The 24,872-nt window shown below is 42.5% G+C and overlaps 1 protein-coding gene across 1 annotated transcript in view; it reads left to right on the top strand.

Moving 5' to 3' along the window:
• Positions 1 to 24,299, top strand: part of LOC126456423 (uncharacterized) — a 154,346-nt gene extending 130,047 nt beyond the window's left edge. Inside the window, exons 2-3 of the mRNA XM_050092175.1 lie at positions 23,923 to 24,057; positions 24,223 to 24,299. Coding sequence (XP_049948132.1) covers positions 23,923 to 24,057; positions 24,223 to 24,299 — 212 coding nt within the window. The remainder of the gene's footprint in view (positions 1 to 23,922; positions 24,058 to 24,222) is intronic.
• Positions 24,300 to 24,872: the final 573 nt, after the last annotated feature.

The raw sequence follows: 24,872 nt of genomic DNA on the forward strand, positions 1-24,872 counted from the left end.
TAACACCGATGTCGCAAAAACTCCAAACACAAGAAATTTTTTATCAACCTCTCCGTACTGTGTCCGGCTCAACTATGGCGTCCTACTCGCTGTGTCGTCGTCTGGCACGCAATAGACGTGTTTAAGAAACTCTCCGCCAGAGTGCAACCCCTAACATGAGCACAGTTGGGGTATCTCATATTAGGGAACTATCGCATAATAGGCACCTTTCCTCTATGTGTTGTTCAGGAGTTCGCGGATGTTAACATCGAAGTGGGCTGGTGTACTGTCGTGTTGAAACGACATACTCTCGCGGAGAACAAGAGGTACAGTCTCCAAGAACTATGGCTGTTCGTACCACAGTAACACCACGTAATGTGGTACGCGGGGAGGTAGCAAATAATGTCGTATTAGGTGATCCTGGACAATGACAGCCCATATGTTGACAGCGAATCGTTGCTGGTGTACACCGATAGGGTGGCGTGGGTATTGCGGCTGTTGAAAACAACATTACAGGTGAATGAGCCCTCATTCGTGAACAGTACAAATTGTATGAAGTTTGGCACTACAGCACTGCAATGGATAATCCACTGACAGAAGTGAATGGGGCTCACAGAATCCGTTGGTCCCGTGCTTGCACGAGTTCTTAATGATATGGGTGTAATATCTGTTCCATCAGTACTCTCCACATTGTATCATTCGAAGTGTGCGTTTGATGGGCAAGTTCACGGGTGATTATTGCTGGGTGGGCGGTCACGCATCCAACAATATCCCCTCGAAGTCTTTGGTGGGAACCCTGTTCGGCTCTCTGTGGCGTGAACGACCCCATCTCTCGTAGGTTGGTATCCACAGAGATAAACTTCTTCCAGTTACATGGCACATGTTGGGAAAGCGTGCTGCTGTACGTGAACGACAACCTGCTGCACTATACATGAAATACATGTCTGACAACTCTCGTCACGAATAGCGTTCCATCTTTGATCACTCGTCAAGTACTGTACACAATATCACACATCACCATGAACACATCACAAGCTGTTTGATGCAGTGGACAACTGACACAAAGGATAGTGGTGCATATTGCACAGGTTACTGCGCTGGTGCGGTGCATGTGGTCGTCACATGACACAAGTACTATGAACTAAAGGTGTGCACAGTATGTCTGTTTGGTAGTCAGGTGCGTAAGCCGTTATCACCCGCTGCCTTTCTCCTGTTACAACAGACACCGACGATTTTTGGGAGAGTGCGGCAGAACAGCGTGCGCCGCTGCATTACAAGCATTGAGACTGGCGCTCGTCGCTTTGAGCGATTACTATGAGCTACATTGTTGTTACACGGTTTACGCTGTGTGCGCCACAACACAATAAATATGCATTTCCGACCACTGGTTCCCCTATACAATGTAATGGACTCTGGACCCCCCTATCACCTGTAATAATTTGATCCAAAAGTTTTTAGACACCGTGCATAGTACTGAATTCATCTAGAGAATAACTTTTTGTCCCACCACGGAACATTTCGTTATTTTGATCCAGACGTAAGGACTCACTACACAGAAAACGCCTATTCATAAATATCGACGTTAAACGGAACTAAAACTTTCTTATTGGTACTCAATAAAAATTATATGTTTGAACGGAAATAAGAGTCATGACAGGTGATAACAGAAGGCAGTCAACAATAATGGTTTAACCATGACAGAACGAGCCTGCGTTTCCACCCGTAACTGAATGCGTTGCACGGCGTCGACTATTTTCATTCGAGTGTTCCCACAGACTGATTTCACTCGAAAGAAATGAATGAATTAGCATCCAAAGGATACGTAAAACTACAACCAACTAAATCGATTGTTTTGATTTGGTTGGTCCCATACAGTGGTTTCACTCAAAAGAATGAGCGAAATTCCCCCGGCACGTAAAACTACACGGAATGAGTCGATTGTTTCCCGACAATCGACTGGACAGATCGGTTTCATTCAATTGTTCCCTCACTACCTGCACAATTAAGAACATGCAGTGAACGCTTTTGTAGTCTCCCTCTTAATTTGAGGAGGCAACTATCAAAGATGGCCAAGAGCCAAGTCCACTTTCGATTTTTATGCAGGACAGGCAGAAAATCGGAAAGCATATTAGCGGAAAACTCACAGTTGTGAATTTTTTATCTGCTCTTTTTTTTCTGTAAATCAAATGACTTTTAGCAACGAGAACGTGGCAAAAAGTAGTCGTAAAAATGGCTTGAAAGCTGAACTTGGCCAGCTTTGACGCTAATTACGGATTTATCCGCTTTTAAAACTAAACCAAAGTGTACCCACGTACTTCTTGGATTAGTTTTTGCTGTAGATTAAAAAAAACAGAAAACAATCTGTGCTTCGTGTACTTTTGTATTACGAATTATCCTGTTCATACTTAATATAGAATGAACACATAACACAGGAAGCATGGAACGGTTTAAACAATAAAAAAAGCTGAACTATTAAATCTGAACGTTTATTAACTGACTCGTCTAAATTAAGTTGCATTAACATGAATTTTAGCTCTGGCTGCTCTTGAGTAAAAAGAGAAATACTTAAGATGTTTCTAACATTTAATTTTCTTTTGCGTGCCTCGTTTGGAGGAATTGACATATTAATTTACATTTTCACAAGGAAAAACCGATTGGAAATTGAACAAAAACAGAATAATCAACAGCGCTGAGACACATACACGCGCAAGCGCACACGCCCGCACGCACGCACACACACACACACACACACACACACACACACAGAATACACAAGTAAACAGAAGAAGATGGGTGTCGGGTACAGAGCGTGATTGTCTACTGATGCAGTTGGCTTTTGAAAAGCCACCTGCAAGAGGCGTTTTAAAGCATATTCGCCCATTTTTTAAGCTCAGTGAGGCTACGATCTGGTTCAGCGTGGAAAATACTATGAGAAAACATCGATACCAGAAAATCTAAATAAATGTACTTGGCTGATTTTGGTACAGGTTCCTCATTCATCTTTTCAGTGATTAATACGTAGGAGCTTAAGCGACAGGGTGGTATATGAATGAATTACAATAAACGATTGCGTAGATTTTTGGATTTTTGTTCACTGTGTATTCTTACCAGAAACTGCCTTATCGTGGTTTAGTAAGAAAGGATGTGGTAGAAAACTAGACACGTGTTTGCTATCGTAGGGTCCTTAACTGATATGCAAGTTAGGTGAATATGTTATGTAAATCACACCCAAGTGAGTTTATAGCCGGCCGAAGTGGCCGTGTGGTTCTAGGCGCTGCAGTCTGGAACCGCGAGACCGCTACGGTCGCAGGTTCGAATCCTGCCTCGGGCTTGGATGTGTGTGATGTCCTTAAGTTAGTTAGGTTTAACTTGTTCTAAGTTCTAGGGGGCTAATGACCTCAGAAGTTGAGTCCCATAGCGCTCAGAGCCATTTTTTGAGTTTATATTGAAACTGCATAAGGTGTGTAACGCAATTTTATAATGGCTTTGGTATTAAATCCTACGTGGGGTGGCTAGCCTCTATATAATTTTTTCATTAAATTAATTGATCAAAGTTTCTCTTCAAGAATGATGATGAGAACGGATTCTGGTGAGTGTGACTGTTTGACAAATAAACGCTGTCCTAAAAATTTACAATTAGATTTATTTTCTTTAAATGAACACATAATTTGTCATGAATTTCAACAAGGAACAGTCATGCATATTAACGTAAACCAAACATGTAAATAATCATCTGTTGATAGAGGTGTCGGCAAAAATCCAGTGCGAACGACACATAACGCAATCTAGAGTGCTCCTCTACTACGAAAAGGCGGAGCGAAGAGAATAGGTGAAACGTATAATGTTGATAAACAAGTGGGTAATTGACATCTCGTGGAAATCGGGTTTTCTGCCGTATATCAGCGTCTTCCAAACACGATATTTCGGCGTCATTACTTGACGTCTTCATCAGGTGTTCCCTGAGACTGTGGGTAATTGGTTGCAGTACCACGCCTTCACCTAAGGAGGCATAGTGGTTTTATGGTTGCTACCAGCGAGGCAGCTCAATTCGAAATTTGGGTGGCTGAAAAATCAACTGAAACCCTATAGGCCAGAAATGTGTATATAACCAACAATACAGAGCGTGCTGATGACGGCTGCTACTCGTGGTCGGCCGCTACACTGAGATGGGCTCTGCCTTGGAGACTGATCGAGCGAAGAGTGAGCGGAAAAAAAAACCTGTCCAGCAAAGGCGGCAAAGTACGTGACCGACTCCTTCGGTGGCCAGGAAGCAACAGCTTCATAATTCTCTTCCGCTCAGCACCCAAAGAGCGGCCGTCAATAGACAAAAGATTTCGCCAATTATGGTCTTCAGCGAATTCATCTAGACGCCCACTACTGCACTGTGTCAATCTTGTCGCCAATACCGTTCCTTCCCACCAGTTCCCGATAGTGACTGCAAACGAGTGCTGACGTATCAGTCAAGCAGCCTATCGTAGCCTCCGCGAGGACTTAGTGCGGGAAGCTTTCTGGTGACGAATGCCACTGGAATATGATAATCGGGTTGTTGCATGGGGCGCCATTCTGTCGGCTATCCCGTGGAGCTCGGCGACCATTTCTCCAAAAAGAGGATCTCAAATTAAACACCTTTCAGCCGTCAATTTTCAACCACATTTTATTAGGCAACCAGTTTCAGCGTTTTATTACGGCATCTTCAGGCCCCTGACAGACGTGTAGGAATAATCTACCTCACTTGTGATCAAAACAGGGGCCAGCAATACTGGTATTAGTGTCAACAAGCGATGGTTGAAGTGGTCATTGTAACAAGAAGATATCTAGTAATACCAGCGTTGCTGACCCTTGCTTTGATCACAAGCTAGGAAGATTTTTGCTACACGTCTTTCAGGGTCCTGAAGATAGCGTAGCAAAACGCTGAAGCTGGTAGCCCAATAAAATAAAGTTGAAAATTAACGGCTGAAAGGTGTTTAATTTGACACCCTCTTCCGAACAGCCGAGTCCCGCAACCGTCGCTAGAAAGATGGATATACAGAGATTTCTCCGAAACGTCCCCAACAAAAGTGCAGCCATGGCCCCGAGCTGGAGCGTTCCTGAGAAAAATATGAGTCTTTCGCGAGAATACTGCCTCCAGCGATTGTAACATACAGCGAGCGTCCGTCGCTCTGTCCCCTGAGATCCGAAATCAGGAGAGAAAGCCGCCTGACACGGGTCGGGACTCTGTGCACCATTCCCAGTGACTGGATGTTCCCCCCGCCTTCTGACCATTCGTTGTTATTACGAGCAATTTGCCTCCTCACAGCCCAGAAGTTCCCGCTCATCTCCTACGTGAAATGAACAGAATTATGGTACGCATGCATCCTATTCTCAATCATGTACATGCCGGTACAAAGCATCCGATTATCTACTTTACATGACAGTCCTTACGGGAGTACATATGGTAAAATTAGTCAAAAAGTGACATTTCGCGATTATTATCTCTTAATAATATTGGAAATCTCCTGAATAATTTGATGCATCATTCGTCAATTAATTCCATTTGGAAGTGTGGTTTTCATTATTTCAAAGTTAATAGTGTAAGTGTAGAAAAATCCAGTCATTCTGCAATGACTATCTTAAGTGTCTCCATCTCCGGAACTATTCAATCTAGAAGGCCGTGGTTTTCAGCTATTTATTCCTTGAGTTCGTGTAAACAGGTTGAATACAGTGTGTAAAGAGAAATGGCGCTATTACAGATGCATTTTGTGGAGACTCTGAAAGGTAAAGGAAGACTTACAGACAAAAACATTGATGAAATACACGTGACCTACAAGGGATGAAAAGAGCAGTGTCGGGTACATTCTTCCACAAATTATCCACTGATGATAAACATATACATGGTCCAAGTTCTGGATAGCTCAGACAGCGGGCACACAGGAACAATTTAGGCGCAAAAATAGCATACCATCTGCAGTGATGGAAGCTATTAAACCAATATATAGAGAGAATTGGTTCATCCTGACCTCCTTCCAAAATGTGTCCATGGTCGAACTCAAAAACCGAATGAGTTTTTCAGCAATGTCATTTGGACCCGCATGCCAAAAAATGTCGTTGCAGGAATGAAAACTCTATGTTTGGGTGTTTGTGACGCTGTGGCAACGTTTAATGTTGGTAATAAGGGAAGAATTAGGGTACTAGAGCGACTTGGTATCACCCCAGGAGTCAACACGCTGCAAGCCTTCCAGTGAATGGATCGACTTAGGATCATGATAGCCCTGCAGCAGACGAAATGACTAAAGAAGCAGGAGGCAGTAAAAGAAAGACGCTTTTAGGTTTGCAGCATGATCAAGAACAGGATGCAGATAATGCTGATTATGGGCCTGGCTCTTTCTAGGAGGTGGCATGCCTCCATATGTGATCTTATAGCAAATGAAACGTTTAAACTTGATTTCCTGAAATTAGTCAATTTTTAATATTTGCCCCATTATCTCAGGAACTATTACAGATTCGTATATCTAATTGTACACTGTGGTACCTCTTAGTATACTGCTGCTGAACCTCCAAAACATTTCTACCTATAATGTTTTTTTACTGATACAAGCCACCGTGGATTTTAAAAAATAACATAAATTTAAAAAAATAATAACTAACCAATTATATAAATTCTGCTTACTTATCACACAAGTATTATGTAGTTTTTTAAACTGCATAAGATTTTCTGACATTTTCTTGTAGATTTTGACCTCCTAAAAACAGAAAAAATATTCAAAAAATTCTATCACATAGGTTTTTATGTATATTGCAGTATTTATATTCATTAGCAATAAATCTATGTGGTTTCTTTAATTTAATAATTACTCAAAATTATATCAATTATAATTGATAAAATAAACTTAAATTTAAAAAAAAATACGATCCTAACTATTCTTTGTTACCACTTGCAAGTTTTACCGTGAACTCCTGGACGCCAGAATCAAATGCAAACAATCTTATTGCTCAGTTTTATCATGTTGCGAAAAGTCAAATGACGATTTGCATCTCGCATGAAATGAAGAGAAACTCTCAGTAGACATATTGCTATTCAAGTGAACAGTGCTGTTGTTTCTGTCTAGTCATGGCTACAACAGGTTGTGTTATTTCTCCAGACAGTTTTTGTTACATTTGTGGTGAGTACACTATTAAAAGTCAACAGAGAAATAAAAGTGATTTTGTGAGGAAAGTTTATTTTGCTTACTTTAAATTAAAATTTGGCGATAAGATAAACCATGGGCCCCGCATAAGGTGTGCAGAAGATGTGAAGAAGTTCTTCGTTTTTGGTTTAAGGTTAAGAAAAATACATTTCTATTTGGAATTCCAATGATATGGCGTGAGCAGAAAAACCACTGATTGCTACTTCTGTTCAGCTGAAGTAAAGGGATTCAATTCAAAAAACAAAAGAAGCATAAGTTATCCTAACCTTGACTCAGCTATACGTCCAGTGCCCCATAGCTCTGAAATACCTATCCCACAGCCACCTTCAAGTTTGGATGAATACCCGATTCAGTTGGAGGACGAAGTTACGGTACCTCCTCAAGGTGAGTCAAGCTCACATTTTTCTTCAGACGAAGATGAAATGCCTCAATTATTTTCGTTATGTGAGCTCAATGATCTAGTAAGAGATTTAGGTCTTTCAAAAGATGCAGCCGAAGTGTTAGGTTCCAGATTAAAAATAAAATCTTTTTATCATCTGGTACCTCATTTTCATGGTACAGACACAGAGAAAAAGAATTTACCCAGTTTTTCTCAAAAGAAGGAAATTTAGTTTTTTGCAATGATGTGGAAGGACTCATGCATTGATTTGATACGCAGTATGACTCATCTGAATGGCGCCTATTCATTGATTCATCCGAAACTAGTCTTAAAGTAGTATTATTGCACAATGGAAATAAATTTGCATCGCTTCTGATGGGACATTCTGTGCATATGTACGAAAACTATAACGTTCGAGGATGTAGTGCGAAAGTTTTTGGGAAATGCTATGGATCCTGACTACAAAACCATTGTTCAACGGATGCTGGCAAGATGAGATTGGAGGTCCATTTTTTACACTCCCACATAGACAGTGTTCCTGAAAACCTGGGAGCTTACAGTGAAAAACAGGAGGAGCGGTTTCACCAGGATGTCCGTGATATCGAGAGACGGTAGCAAGGAAGATGGGATGTCACTATGCTTGCTGACTACTGTTGGATGCTTAAGTGGGAAACTAAAGATGGAAATCGGAAAAGGACTCAGCGAAATATCAAGTAAAAGAAGAAAATGTTTCATAAAAAACATGAATAAGTATAATATTATTACTATATGTCTCAAAATAATTGTTTGTAAAAAAATATTATGTTTGAAAATTTAGAATAAATGAGTGCTTTTACCAATTTTTTGTGTTTGAATTTGCAAAAAAACCCTATGTGATAGAAAAAAAATGGACATCAGTTCTGAAACCAGCGCATTCTAAAACATATAATTCAGTAAAAATATGTTTTTGCAGAACTGTATCATTTGTCTGTATTTTATGATTCTGGTTCAGTGATCAGAAAATGAGTGAAACTATACTTCTCGAAAATTTCAGATGTCTGTCAAAGATTCTGAGATAATGGATCACCAATATTACAAATTTAACACTGTAGGTATAGGATGTAGGTACTCCGCATAACTTGCATATATGGAAATTCATATTTTAGAAATGCAAGATAGGCTGGTTTGATGGCCCTTAGTAAGTACACTACTGGCCATTAAAATTGCTACACAGCGAAGATGACGTGCTACAGACGCGAAGTTTACCCGACAGGAAGAAGATACTGTGATATGCAAATGATTAACTTTTCAGAGCATTCACACAAGGATGGCGCCGGTGGAGACACCTATAACGTGCTGACATGAGAAACGTTTCCAACCGATTTCTCATACAAAAACAGCAGTTGACAGGCGTTGCCTGGTGAAACATTGTTGTGATGCCTCGTGTAAGGAGGAGAAATGCGTACCATCACGTTTCCGATTTTGATAAAGGTGGGATTGTAGCCTATCGCGATTGCTGTTTATCGTATCGCGACATTGCTGCTCGCGTTGGTCGAGATCCAGTGACTGTTAGCAGAATATGGAATCGGTGGGTTCAGGAGGGTAATACGGAATCCCGTGCTGGATCCCACCGGCCTCGTATCACTAGCAGTCCAGTAGCAGTCGAGATGACAGGCATCTTATCCGCATGGCTATAACGAATCGTGCAGACACGTCTCGATCCCTGAGTCAACAGATGGGGAAGTTTGCAAGACAACAACCATCTGCACGAGCAGTTCGACGACGTTTGCAGCAGCATGGACTATCAGCTCGGAGACCATGGCTGCGGTTACCCTTGACGCTGCATCGGAGACAGGAGCGCCTGCGATGCTGTACTCAACGACGAACCTGGGTGCACGAATGGCAAAACGTCATTTTTTCGGATGAATCCAGGTTCTGTTTACAGTATCATGGTGGTCGCATCCGTGTTTGGTGACATCGCGGTGAACGCACATTGGAAGCGTGTATTCGTCATCGCCATACTGGCGTATCACCCGGCGTGATGGTATAGGGTGCGAATGGTTACACATCTCGGTCACATCTTGTTCGCATTGACGGTACTTTAAACAGTGGACGTTACATTTCAGATGAGTTACGACCCGTGTCTCTACCCTGCATTCGATCCCTGCGAAACCCTAAATTTCAGCAGGATAATGCACGACCGCATGTTGCAGGTTCTGTGCGGGCCTTTCTGGATACAGAAAATGTTCGACTGCTGCCCTGGCCAGCACATTCTCCAGATCTCTCACAAATTGAAAACGTGTGGTCAATGGTGGCCGACCGACTGGCTCGTCACAATACGCCCGTCACTACTCTTGATGAACTGTGGTATCGTGTTGAAGCTACATGGGGAGCTGTACCTGTACACGCCATCCAAGCTCTGTTTGACTCAATGCCCAGGCGTATCAAGGCCGTTATTACGGTCAGAGGTAGTTGTTCTGGGTACTGATTTCTCAGGATCTGTGCACCCAAATTGCGTGAAAATGTAATCACATGTCAGTTCTACTATAATATACAGGGTGTTTCAAAAATGACCGGTATATTTGAAACAGCAATAAAAACTAAACGAGCAACTATAGAAATACACCGTTTGTTGCAATATGCTTGAGACAACAGTAAATTTTCAGACAGACAAACTTTCGAAATTACAGTAGTTACAATTTTCAACAACAGATGACGCTGCGGTCTGGGAAACTCTATAGTACGATATTTTCCACATATCCACCATGCGTAGCAATAATATGGCGTAGTCTCTGAATGAAATTACCCGAAACCTTTGACAACGTGTCTGGCGGATTGGCTTCACATGCAGATGAGATGCACTGCTTCAGCTGTTCAATTGTTTCTGGATTCTGGCGGTACACCTGGTCTTTCAAGTGTCCCCACAGAAAGAAGTCACAGGGGTTCATGTCTGGCGAATAGGGAGGCCAATCCACGCCGCCTCCTGTATGTTTCGGATAGCCCAAAGCAATCACACGATCATCGAAATATTCATTCAGGAAATTAAAGACGTCGGCCGTGCGATGTGGCCGGGCACCATCTTGCATAAACCACGAGGTGTTCGCAGTGTCGTCTAAGGCAGTTTGTACCGCCACAAATTCACAAAGAATGTCCAGATAGCGTGATGCAGTAATCGTTTCGGATCTGAAAAATGGGCCAATGATTCCTTTGGAAGAAATGGCGGCCCAGACCAGTACTTTTTGAGGATGCAGGGACGATGCGACTGCAACATGGGGCTTTACGGTTCCCCATATGCGCCAGTTCTGTTTACTGACGAAGCCGTCCAGGTAAAAATAAGCTTCATCAGTAAACCAAATGCTGCCCACATGCATATCGCCGTCATCAATCCTGTGCACTATATCGTTAGCGAATGTCTCTCGTGCAGCAATGGTAGCGGCGCTGAGGGGTTGCCGCGTTTGAATTTTGTATGGATAGAGGTGTAAACTCTGGCGCATGAGACGATACGTGGACGTTGGCGTCATTTGGACCGCAGCTGCAACACGGCGAACGGAACCCCGAGGCCGCTGTTGGATCACCTGCTGCACTAGCTGTGCGTTGCCCTCTGTGGTTGCCGTATGCGGTCGCCCTACCTTTCCAGCACGTTCATCCGTCACGTTCCCAGTCCGTTGAAATTTTTCAAACAGATCCTTTATTGTATCGCTTTTCGGTCCCTTGGTTACATTAAACCTCCGTTGAAAACTTCGTCTTGTTGCAACAACACTGTGTTCTAGGCGGTGGAATTCCAACACCAGAAAAATCCTCTGTTCTAAGGAATAAACCATATTGTCTACAGCACACTTGCACGTTGTGAACAGCACACGCTTACAGCAGAAAGACGACGTACAGAATGGCGCACCCACAGACTGCGTTGTCTTCTATATCTTTCACATCACTTGCAGCGCCATCTGTTGTTGAAAATTGTAACTACTGTAATTTCGAAAGTTTGTCCGCCTGAAAATGTACTGTTGTACCAAGCATATTGCAACAAACGGTGTATTTCTATCGCTGCTCGTTTAGTTTTTATTGCCGTTTCAAATATACCGGTCATTTTTGAAACACCCTGTATTTGTCCAATGAATACCCGTTTATCATCTGCATTTCTTCTTGATGTAGCAATTTTAATAGCCAGTAGTGTATATGGAGAGGCCTGAGGGGGCTGCCGTTTTGCGTGGTAATGACGTGCACCGTAGTGACTGCACAGCAGCTCGAGTACGGTCCGCGCGGCGTGCAGTAGGCAGACGTCTGAGCAAGTGCCGGCCGGCCGGCAAGTAGCTGGCAGAGTTACAGCGGCCGGGGCCGGCTGTTAAATGTGCTCCTGCGCGACCTTGACCGAGTTCCTGCGCAGCGCGGCGCGCGCGAGGCGGCCGGCGCCTGGGACGCGCCTCTGGCCTGCAGTCTGCGCTGCGAGGAGCGCCGCCCATCGATTCCGCAAAGTGAAGTGTCCGCCGGACGTTCCGCCCTTCCTTGCCGATTATCTCGGCTGCCCGGTCGTGAGACGCTCACCAGATAACTTTGGTAAACAAGCCGGCTCCCCAGATAACGCCAGCCGCACGGGTCGCCTTCGGGAGTAACTCAGTAAACCTACAGAAAAAAGTAGAACCGTTACGACTGTTTACGGGAAACACTCCCCCCCCCCCCCTACAAGTGTCACCAGTGTAGCCACGGTACTAACCCCATTTTTAAAGAGACTGCAGTCCGTGTGGGGATCACAACTGGATCGCAACATGTCGGAAAAGATTGCGGACCTCCGTAAGCCGTCCTATCCTGGTCTTCTCACTCCAAGTATGATAATTAAATCAAGACCTTAAGCTGTCGAGAGGCGTTGATATACATCAACGGGGGCAGTTGAAAATGTGTACCCCGACCGGGACTCGAACGCGAGATCGCCTGCTTACATGGCAGACACACTGTCCATCTGAGCCACCGAGGGCACAGAGGATAGTGCGACTGCAGGGATTTATCCCTTGCACGCTTCCCGTGATACCCATATTCCCAACTTAATGTCCACACACTACATTCGTAGTACCCCTACCCATAGCACTCATTACTCGCGGCAGACTATCTTGAGTGTTATAGGCAGGGGCACTACGAATGTAGTGTGTGTGGACATTAAGCTGGGAATATGGGTCTCACGGGAAGCGTGCAAGGGATAAATCCCTGCAGTCGCACTATCGTCTGTGCCCTCGGTGGCTCAGATGTACAGCCGGCAGGGTAGCTGAGCGTGTTCGGCCAGAAGGGTTAGCTGCCCTCTGTAATAAAAAAAACTGAGTTAATCGACCAACAACGAACTTAAACGGATGTCTTACGACGTCCGCCTCGAGCAGATGCAACGAAGAAAAGCGAACAAAATGAGATAAAAAAAAAGATGGACAGAGCGTCTGCCACGTAAACAGGAGATCCTGGGGTCGAGTCCCGGGCGGGGCACACATTTTCGACTGTCCCTGTAGATGTATATCAACGCATGTCGACAGCTTAGGGTCGTCATTTAATTACCATTTCATTCTAGAGAGCTGCATGGTCACTGATGGCATCTGTTCTTTCGGACATGTCCGAAAGAATGAATACCATCTTCATATCACTCCAAGTAGAATGTCCCATCGCAGTCATAGACGTGGCATCAATTATTCATTAGATACTGGTTTCTGAAATGGATCGCTACTATACGTGATGCGGATGTTCAGGGTTAGGCAGATTATTAAGTGACCGAGTCGAAATTTCAAAACAGATTATAGCTATTTTATTTTCGACATTGGTGTTCTTTAAAACAACAAAATACGAGGGGGTATCCGAGAGGGACAAAAAAAAAGAAACGGAATAATATTGCCGTAGGCGTCGGTTGTGTAGTACGCATTTCTGCCGCTAGGCGTGTACAATGTAACTCATTGCCAGTTCATTTCCGCCAGTGTTAACGACCTTGCTCGTTCTGTTCATCTGCAGTGATTGTATGTGCTAGCGTCTTGTTTCGTTTTCTATCTCTGCTTGTTCAAGTGAACAACGTGCAGCTGTGAAATTTTGTTTTCCATTCGATTAAAATGCTGCTGAAACTGGTTTAATGTTGAAAACAGCTTACCAAGATGACGCTGTGGGAAAAAGTCAAGTGTACAAGTGGTTTGCTCGATTTAAAAATGCCAACATGTCTATTGATGACAAACCTCGTTCTGGACGTCCATCAGCTGCCCGAATAGACGAAAATATTGAAAAAAAATTCGAGAGCTTGTGCTCACAGACCGTGTACAGACAGTTGATCAACTGTCCAGAGATTAATGAGTTATCTTGGAGCTCGGTTCAGCGAATTTTAACAGAAGATTTGGGAATGAAAAGTAGTGCTGCCAAGTTCGTGCCTCGGGTTCTCACCGCCAATCAAAAGAAACGCCGTGTTGAAAAATGTCGTGCTTTAAAACAACAGCTTGAAATTGACACAGATTTTCTGTCAAAGGTCATTGCTGGAGTCATGGTGCTACAGTCAAGCCAATGGAAAACGTCCGCATCACCCGCTCAAAAATAAAAAAAATAAAAATAAAAAAATGTCGTCAAGTCAAAGCAAAACATCAAAACAATGCTGATTTGCTTTTCTGATCCCAAGGGCGTAGTTCATTCACAGTTTTTTCCCCCTGGTCAGACGGCCAATCAAACCATTTATTTGGAAGTCTTAAGAAGATCGCACAACGCTGTTCGTCAAAAAAGGCCCGATTTGTGGCAGACAGGAGACTGGTTCTTCCACCACGACAACACACCCGCACACACAGCAATCTCTGTTGGCTGAAAATAGCATGGTTCCACTGCCCCACTTATCTTATTCGTCTGACCTGGCTCCGTGCAACTTTTTCCTATTTCCACGAACGAAAAGGGGCGTGAAAGGACACCTGTTCAACAAAATTGAAAAAGTCAAGAAAAAACGAGGTAGGAGCTGTCAGTCGTTTCTAAAGATGACTACAAAAACTGTTTCGAACAGTGGAAGCACCCTGGGACAAATGTATTAGTTCTAATGGAGAGTATTTTGAAGGGAATAAGGTTGTTTTGTAAATAGTTTGAAGATATAAAGCTTTTAAAAAATAATTCCGGTTTTTTTGGGCACCCATTCGTATTTATCGGAAAGGCACGTGCTCACGACGACTAAAGATATGTAATGCACGCCTGATAACCAACATATGTTACAATAACACTTTTCATACACAGTGAATAACTTTCCTGATAAATATAAGGGGCTGTCGAGGAGTTTCCTCTCGAAGCCCGTACAGTCCAGAATCGGTATGCCAATCAGCCTAAATCGCTGTGTGCATTGAGGCAATCATCCCACCGATGCACCACGTATATTATACCCACTTGTGGCCCTATTGGTTACGGGGCGCCATGACAGTGTGGAATAATCACTTGTTATTTTCTGTTAACAGTCACTTTTAATTGTTTTTGTGTTTAATTTAACTTATTGCAACGCGTTTCGACCATTTTCTCGCCAACTTCAGGCGTTTATACATAAAGAAAATCGTTACTTAAAAATAAAATAAACATAGTTTATTGTTCGCTGCTGGTATGGCTGTTGGGGTACTTGGAAAGAGGAGGGAAGGCAATGGTTGCCCAGAAACTGATGTCCAATGACGTCTCTCGCTGATGTGGAGCTGTGTCTCGTTGGGCGGCCGGCATGGCCGAGCGGTTCTAGACGCTACAGTCTGGAACTGCGCGACCGCTACGGGTGCTGGTTTGAATCCTGCCTCGGGCATGGATGTGTGTGATGTCCTTAGGTTAGTTAGGTTTAAGTAGTTCTAAGTTCTAGGGGACTGATGACCTCAGAAGTTAAGTCCCATAGTGCTCATTCTTTTGTGTCTCGTTATTTATTATAATTGACACTACAGGGGTTTTGGCGTGCCAAGGCTTCGTTTGCATCATTGGTGCCCTGGCGGAGCTGAGAAGAGCACTACTTTTTGGCAGTTTTCCACTGCACAAATTTTTCTACATACATGTAAACACTACACGTTTAATACATGTTTTTCGTCGTAATCCACTGCACAAATTTTCTACATACATGTAAACATTATACACTTCATACTTATTGTAATACATTAGAATCCCTATGTTAATTTAGTTTAAGACATTATTTTTAAGTAACATTTTTATGAATGTGTGAACGCCTGAGGATGAGCAGAGCATGCTCGAAACGCGTTGAATTAAACATAACACCTAATAAATGTGGGTAGTTGCAGGAAATACAAATAAGTAATTAGAACATAGCCGATTGGTAAAACGCGGTGACCTGGTGCGTGAAAAAGTCCGTTGCTGCCTGGAGCACAGCTCGCATCTCGTGGTCGTGCGGTAGCGTTCTCGCTTCCCACGCCCGGGTTCCCGGGTTCGATTCCCGGCGGGGTCAGGGATTTTCTCTGCCTCGTGATGGCTGGGTGTTGTGTGCTGTCCTTAGGTTAGTTAGGTTTAAGTAGTTCTAAGTTCTAGGGGACTTATGACCACAGCAGTTGAGTCCCATAGTGCTCAGAGCCATTTGAACCATTTGAACCTGGAGCACATCTCCATCCGACAGGAATCGTCGACCGTACAAGGACACCTGTAAGGGACCAAAGACGCGATAATCACGTGTGAAGAGATCAGAAATACAGGGCGGGAGCTCGACTCTGTCCCACTTGAGTTGGCGTATCTTCTGCGTTACGACATTTGCGATATGGGGGACGTGGCGTTATCATGAAGCAGCAGCAGCTCTTGTCACAATTGTCGTGGTTTTCAACAGACAAGCTGCCCCATAGACATTCTTCACTCTCTAATGGATGCCTACCGGCGTTTGACCTTCGACAGCTATGAAAATAATAACAGCAAGTTCACCCTGTTTGGACGCATTTGGTGATAACGCTATAGTGCATTTACCGCACGCATGTCGGAAAGACACAAACGCTACACAAATCTCTTGCTTACTTCTCGGTGCTTGTACAGTATAGTCGCAGTACGTTGCATATACGCTGTATCAACACCCTCAAACAGAAACATTTTGATCGTCCCTTATGATTATCCTGCACTGCTCGCAGATTCACGCCAACACGCAGTTATAGTTCTGCCAGCAAGAAGTACACCCTTCGATTAACTATCAGCGCGGATCACTTCCCGGGGCATTCTTCGTGACAGCCCGACATCGAAGTGATTTGGGTTGTTCGTATCTTTTATTGTTTTACAGTCGTTGTAATTAGATTATTGTAATAAACACTTCGTAATGCTGTTATTGCAAGAGACTTTTCTTCACCCTTTAGCAAATTCTTGTTTGATGTCGTGTTCAATTAATGAATAGTACTTGATGCTATAGGTTTTGTTACGGAGCCCGTACTCCGGTAGCCAATCATGGCGTGGTCTTCTCCGCTGTTTCCACGTCATCTAAGGCATGAGCTCACTGAACTTTAGTACCATATGCAAATCTATGCGTGGCAGCTTTTTTTGGTCGGAAACACAGATCAGTACTTTTCTGTAACGTTATCTCCCTGCAATAACACGTAAGATACTTAGAACATCAAGAAAGTAACCAATGCTGCAACAGCCAGTTACACATTACATCGTTATTCTCCTGAAGATCAGTGTGAACACAGCTGTGCTTTACTGGGTGTGCGACTTTCAGCGACAGTATGCCCTCTCCTTCTCCTGATCGAAGAACCAGCTTACTCAAGAAGAAATCTACCGTCTTAATCTGTATTTCTACTAGAAAAGCTCTGCAAAGTGTGACAAAGTCTACTAAATGGATAACTACACGCCTAAAGAGCACATTTACGCATGTACTCTGAAGCCACCTTATGGTATGCGGTGGAGGGTATTGACGGGTCAACCCCCCCCCCCCCCCCCCTTCTCCCCTCCCCCCCTCCCGCCACCCTCTTCCTTTTCCAGTTGCGAATTATCCACGGAATGGACGATTGATTGTTGGGCCCCCGCGTGAGCTCGAATCTCTCTAATTTTACGTTCATGATCTTCACGCCAATATACGTCTATGAAAACATGCATTTGAACGTGCGCTCTCGGAATTTTAACAATAAACCATACCATGATGCAGAACGCGGCTCCTGCAAAACCGCGCTGCTTTTCTTTGGATCTTATCTATTTCATCTACCAATACTAAGCGGTAAAGATCCCACACCGACGAGCAGGAGTCAAGTGTTCGTCGTATCAGTGTTTTGCGAGTTACCTCCTTTGTGGTTAGTTTACGATTCCCGATGATCCTTACAATGGATATCAGACTTACCTGCCATTAGTGCTGCATTATGAAGTCGTTCCACCCTAAATCGCTCCGTATTCACAACTGTGGTAGCATTCTGAACATATCCTGCAACAAAAACTGTTGTACTGAATGAAGGCTTCTTTCAACCTTAGCGCGAACGCTAAAATGACAGATACCGAAAAGAGTTAGACAGGTGAACAGAACCAACTACAATCGATGAAGAAAAAAGAGTCTTGTTTGAGGGGTTGTAGTTATTATTTATTTACCAATGATGCGTTTTGCCTGTTTCAGGCATCTTCAGACTGGCCGATGTTAGATGGTCTTACGAACATGGGATAATGAGCACACAAAACGTCCCAGCAAATAACTGCCCTCGTCAAATATTCGTATACACTCCACGGTGTACTTGTTGAGGCATGCAACGGAGATCAATGAATACAAAATAGTACCATTGGACTTCGTTGCATGCCTCAACTAGGACACCGTGTGATGTTTACGAAAATTTGTCGAGGGAAATTATTTGCTGCGACGTTTTGTATGCTTGGTATCCCGCCACCTAACGTCATCCAGTCACAAGATGCCTGAATAAGGCGAAGCATGTCATTGGTAAACAAATAATAATTACAACCCTACAACCACGACTGTTCGTTTCTCCACCGCGTATTAGGCCTACTCGTTGCTAGGAGCAAGAAAAAGTTTTACCAAGTAAAATCGTTCATCAGAGGAAATAGGACTTGATTCCATGGTATATCAACACGGTACTGCAAAGAGTATGCGAAAGACTTGCACCTGTTCTAGTAGTAGTCGCCGGCCGCGGTGGCCGAGCGGTTCTAGGCGCTTCAGTCCGGAACCGCGCGACTGCTGCGGTCGCAGGTTCGAATCCTGCCTCGGGCATGGATGTGTGTGATGTCCTTAGGTTAGTTAGGTTTAAGTAGTTCTAAGTTCTAGGGGACTGATGACCTCATAGTGCTCAGAGCTATCTGAACCATTTTTTTTAGTAGTAGTCTTCCATAGTTTGCTGAAGGAACGAAGTGATCGAGATAACTGGAAATATGAGCACGTCATTCCGATTTTCACAAAGGGTTTTCGAACACACGCACGAAGCTCTAAACAGACCTTTTGCTCGCGTATTGCGACCATTCTGGGCACCGAAAGCGTCCCCTGTAGAAATTATCATAGATTTCACAAATAACTACCATGTGAAACCCAGCTTGCCCAGTTCGTCCACGAGACCCAGGAGGCAGTAGATACCGGCGCCCACGTTGATGGCGTGTGCCATTACTTCCAAAAGGTCTTCGATGCATTTCCGCTCTATCATCCAGTGAACAAAATACGAAAGTACAGAATATTAGGTCAGCTTTGTGATTAGACTGAGGAGTTCATAGCAAAAAGAAGAAAGCGTGTCAGTCTTGACGAAGACGAATCTTCAGACGCAAATTTAAGTTCAAGCGTATCCCAAAGGTGTGTAAAAGGAAGATTACTGTTCATTGTATATAAATGATCTAACGGACAAATAATTAGTCTCTCGGTTGATCTTCGCAAGTTCAGTTTTTTTGTGTTTATACTAAAAAAGGAAAAGAATTCGTTACAGATGACTGCATGGCATAAAATAAGCAAAATAATAATAGACCGCCTCTAAAGTACGCCTCTCAGTTTTAGCTCGAGCCACTGAGCTGTTCGTTCTACAACACGCTCTCATTTGTAATTAAAACGTTCACATCTATGGATGTGTAAGTAGAACATAAGGTACTTTAGACAGTGCTGTACATAAGATTTATCTAGGCCCGAAGGCACAAATAAATAAAGACATCAGAGCTTGTAAGTGTTCTGGTATTTGTAATTAATTTCATTTCTTATTTATATTGTTGGATACCATTTAGTGTCCGTTTAGCCTCGATAATTAAATTCTTGCGCAGTTAAAAGGAAACTATGTTTTGAAACTCATACAAAGAAACAAGTCTTTAAATTTATTCATTGCAGAGTGATAATGAATGCACAAAGGTAAGAGAAATGGGTCTTAAATTTCAAAACTGATGAGGTCTCCCTGTTACAAAGGAGAATCATTACGCTAATAAGGCAATGCTTACAGTAAAGTAACCAATGTCATCTATCTTGAACAACCGCTCTGCATTTTGAAACTTTTCGGATTAGTTGTTGTTGAGACCTCGCGAAACAGAAGACAGTCTTCAAAATTGGAAAGAAATATTTTACTGAACTTGAAAAGTCAGAGACAATGTAGACGATGCCTCTGGAGAGGGGAGAGAAAACAAACTGAACAAATACGGTGAAAGAAAAAGATGAAATAATAAAACGGATTCCTGCACTGTAGAAGTGGGTGATCTACAAATTCAAGAAAAGGGAATGTAGTGAATACATCAGAAACAGTTGGAATAAACACAATTAATGCGTACGCTGTACACTACGCAACAATGCCCATCTTCACTTTCTGTTCTGAAATGAACAGTAAAATATTATTCAGCATATAAAGCGCAACTAGGGACCGTCAAAAAATTTGAAGCTGGGTGCAGACATAGTGTACAGGAGACACAGATTTCTGTTAAGGGAATAAAAAGCACCTTGAAATGTGAAATCAGCAAAGGTTCGAAAAACAACTGGCATACATACAGGCGCTTGGAATAGTGGAAAGCTGAGGTACAACGGAGTGAAAATAATGATAAGTACTGAGTAATGCGACTCCGGAACACAGTCACTATCATGAAAATCTGTAACGATTGATAATAACGTGATCGTTGAGCGTAACATCGATCAACGAAAAGTTCGTATCCTGACGAGCAAGTGAAACATAACAGGTAGCTTGCGTAGCAATTACACCAAAATCGTTTAGCGGATGTCGTCGTAAGTCATCCGTTAACAGTCTGGTTGTAACCTTGACAATAGCGGTGGGCACATTACAGTCATATTCATAGGCAATTGGCAACTGGGTTATGAATGGGTTTACACAGTGCTACAGAGAGTGGGTGCAGCGCCTTAAGGTCGTTTCACACGTGATAGCACTCAACGGAACGTCAAAACATCCTACATTGAATTTCAAATGGCGGCACTCAGACAAGCCGTCAGCGGGACGGGATGTCAGCGTCAACGGCACCGGCACGGTTTCTCGAGGCGGAGATTTCGACGTTGACGTTGGTGGAAGATCGGTAGCGCTGCCTGCTAACCAACTGTCGGTGCCATCGCTCCTGCTATAGTTGTGGTTTTTCGTGCGTTTCTGTACTTTGCAGAGCTACCGGGAGGACATGTATATTTTTGCTACGAGTGTTCTTTCACAAAAGAGGCCCGACACATAAAAGCAAGAAACATTTACGTTTTACAGAACCTCTTCACAATTACACTTCTGCGTATGTATAAATAAAAACATAAGCAAATCAAACACTTCCCGCTACAAAAAACCAGCTCAAATGAAGCATTATTTGGTACTTGAAGAAAAAAAAGTCTAAATGGGTAAAATAATTTCGTTTGATGTGTTTATATGCATATATTTTCCCTAGCAAATAAATATGGACGTACTAAAATGCTTGGATGAGACTTTTCCTATTATTTCACTTTTCATCTGTTTACCATCTGTTTGTCAAGAACATCCATTATGAATTTTGCTTTAGCCGTTAATAAACTTTAACATTGCTAGTTACTTTGTCAGTATAGATTAACCGTTTTGCCTCCTGGAGTCCACACTTGAACACCTGACCTGCTGCGCAGGGGTAAATAACCATTAATGACTTGCTCTTGCCACATGTACTTGGAGGTACCAACCAATCTAAAAATATATTACTCTTAATAGCTAAAATTATTAGTCTGCAAATGAAGTAAATACTGATGAATGTCGTTCAGTACGCTGTCCTCAGTCACCAATAAAAATATCTGGACTTACACCGCAAAGACCGTGTGTATATCTAATCCATTTATTTCATACATTCAATTTCAATTAAATGGAAAAAGATGAAGGCGAATAATCAGTGTTATTTTTTCTTTTTTCTATGTTTTTTTAATCAACCTCTTACATCTCTTAATATTTTTAAGAATTTTTTTTTTTACATTTACGTGCCATTTTAAAATTTAATGAAGTAGAAGACAACAAAGAGAAGAAAGTCATCCCCTATTCTTACAATTTTTGTGTGATTTATTGTTGTTACTGTTTTTTGCCATTGACTTCGTTACAGCGAAGTTTTTTAGCTATGGATAGGAGATATATTTTCTTCCAATTTAAAACCGCAGGTGAATATTTTATTTTTTGCAAAAAAAAATTATAGTGTTATACAGCCAGGGCGAGATGGCAAATCAGTTTCTTAGCGAAAGGAAGGGCTGCAGGGCATCGTCTGGTGTCTAAACGACTGCGACCATCTCGACGTCACTGTCTGGTGGGGATGAATAAATACTGGGAACAACAGAAATGAAGATGAGCAGGATCTCGATGTAGACCAACTACAATACTGGGACAATCAAGACATTTACGCGAATTTAAAGTCCGAGGAGGTCAGAGTTGGCTTTTAATCTTAATGGCCAACAAAGAGGTGTCGAACTGCAGAAATTTGATGGTGATGTCTCGGCGTCGAGTGTACCCGGTGGGTTTTGTCTGTGGCTGCATTTCTGTTATTGATAAAGTACTGCTGGTGACGTGAAGCACCTGATGTAAGTTCCCCACTGTGTGCATCTGTATGAACTTTAGCCCAACTTTACCTCCACTCTATAAAAAGTCTATATATTAACAAAACTATGTACCCACAAAATGTTATTCAACTTAAGCAAAATTTGAATTGAGTTGTAACTGGTCTGAATACAACTTCTCTTTATATTAAATGCGCAACTGAAGTAAAACAATTATCTGGTTCTAATCAAAATTTCCTTTTACCTGCGTCTTGACAACATCGTTGCAGACTTCTCGAAAGCACAGCAAGAAAGGGAATGCAGAGAGCGGCTAAGCTAGTTCTGTATTTTTAATTAAAATTTCCAAACAATATTCAAGCTGTTGCATACCATATGCTGAATATGGCAATGCGTAATGATAAACCTTCTTTAAATTGTGGAATGGTGAGAGTAACTATTCCTACGAAATGATATGCCAAGACAATGGTTTTAGATCGAAACGTGTGTTGAAAAAGACAAGAGTAAAATTTCGCGTGATTTCACGCATAACATTGGTCTAAACAACAGTATCCTCAACAAAGCGAGCAATAATCTTAAAAGGATATAATGTTAACATAGAGTTTCTGTAAACATCAAACAGCTTAGTCAGTTAATATGCTAATGCACGACTCAGGGGAAAAAAAACATTATTCCAAGTTTATACATCATATTCATCCTTAGTGTCCTTTACAGTAAATCTTTCTTCATATAACAGATACGATCACAAGTCGACACAGCACTACTTAATACGTCCATCACCTGCCACACTTCAACTAAGAATGTGTCAGACTGCGCAGAGGCACAAACTGTGCCAGAACAAGAACAAAGATCGTTTAACAGCAAGATAACTTGCTCTCTGTTTGACGTGCACATCGATAACTTACAAAAATCGGTCGACATGGCCATGTTGCAATGTGATCGATCTCTGTTGCAGTCAGTCTCTCGCACTGGATAACGGTGGAGAGTACAAAGCATAGGGCACCATTTGTTACTGGCGAGAGTACCAGTATGTGTACTCAGAAGCCTCACTGGATTTTCTTTAATGGGATGCCGTGGCAGGGAGTTGACGGAGTCTAATGATGCCAATCGTATCGCTACGTGTTTGTACAACGGGGGATAAGCGACGAAGGAAACGCCGATTAATTTGCCGTGAGGTTCTCTTCGGCTATGTTTTAGAGGAAATAAAGAATGAATAAATACAGAAATAATAAAAAATACACAGAAAGGGTTAGCATAAATATGTCTATAAAAACTTGCAATGAGTATTTAACCAGAATATCACCAAGAAATCTCCATGAACTAGAGATTGCGAAGATATATTAATTATCTCATTGTAAATCAGAATCAACACGATCTTACGCATTCCCGACAGACTATTTCCGTATTCGAAAGTTTCTTATCGTAGTTAATTTTATCTTGTACAATATGTGGCACTCCGACGTAGAGGATTTGATAGACGCTTTTTTTAAAACTAAGACCCACAGTAAACTTTTCTGTACTTTTGATTATTTTCAACCTTTGACTTATGGTGCGATGTACTGATTTTGTTTCAGGTAAGATCCTGTCCACAATTCCACTTCTTGTAATGTGGAACTTTCGTCTCGTCTTTGACCAGTTTACCAACACAGCAGAATTAAATTACTGGTTCGTAGCACAATTCCAAGATGGGAAATTCTTGCAGAAATGCGGTAAGTTTATTTATTTCGACATGAGAAATACTTTTGTTGCATGAAAACCGCCAGACCCTTCGGCATGTCTGGAAAATTCTTTGAAGAAACGAAACTGAGAACTATTTGCAAGGAAAAGGCGAGGGAAAGGGAGATTACAGTGGTATCTATTTTTCTGTTTTGTAGATCATGCAATGTTTTCTTGTTTATCACTGACCTACAGGTATTATGCGGACTCTCCAATAAATTTGGGTTGTGTCTGAACTACCAAATTGTATGGGAGAGTAATCAGGACTCTGTATAGCATGTGTAAGGGCTTCCCAGCGAAAATTCTGCAGCGTAGACGAAACAACCTTTGCAACATGTGGGCGGGTTCGCATAAAATTTGCCGGCCGCTGCCGTGGAGCGGCTCTAGGCGTTCAGTCCGGAGCCGCGCTGCTGCTACGGTCGCAGGTTCGAATCCTGCCTCGTACATGGGTGTGCGTGATGTCCATAGGTTAGTTAGGTTTAAGTCGTTCTAAGTCTAGGGGACTGATGACCTCAGTTGTTAAGTCCCATAATGCTTAGAGCCATTCGAATTTTTTTCGGATAAAATTTATGAACAGTTATGGCGATTAATTTGGAAATAGTAAATCTGTCTCTTTTTCATTTGACTGCCCCTTGAATGTCGGAAGGTGTGATATGTTTCTGAAATCATCAAGGGACGTTCCCTCTCAGAAATTTAAGAGCAAGCAATTCCATGATGTACCTCTTGCATTGCAAGCAGTAGGGCACAACAGTTATCACGCAGTTTGCTTAAATTGAGCAATTTTGTGCTATAGACATGCGGTGTTTTA

Source organism: Schistocerca serialis, chromosome 2, assembly GCF_023864345.2.
Source record: "Schistocerca serialis cubense isolate TAMUIC-IGC-003099 chromosome 2, iqSchSeri2.2, whole genome shotgun sequence".
Classification (NCBI taxonomy): domain Eukaryota; kingdom Metazoa; phylum Arthropoda; class Insecta; order Orthoptera; family Acrididae; genus Schistocerca; species Schistocerca serialis.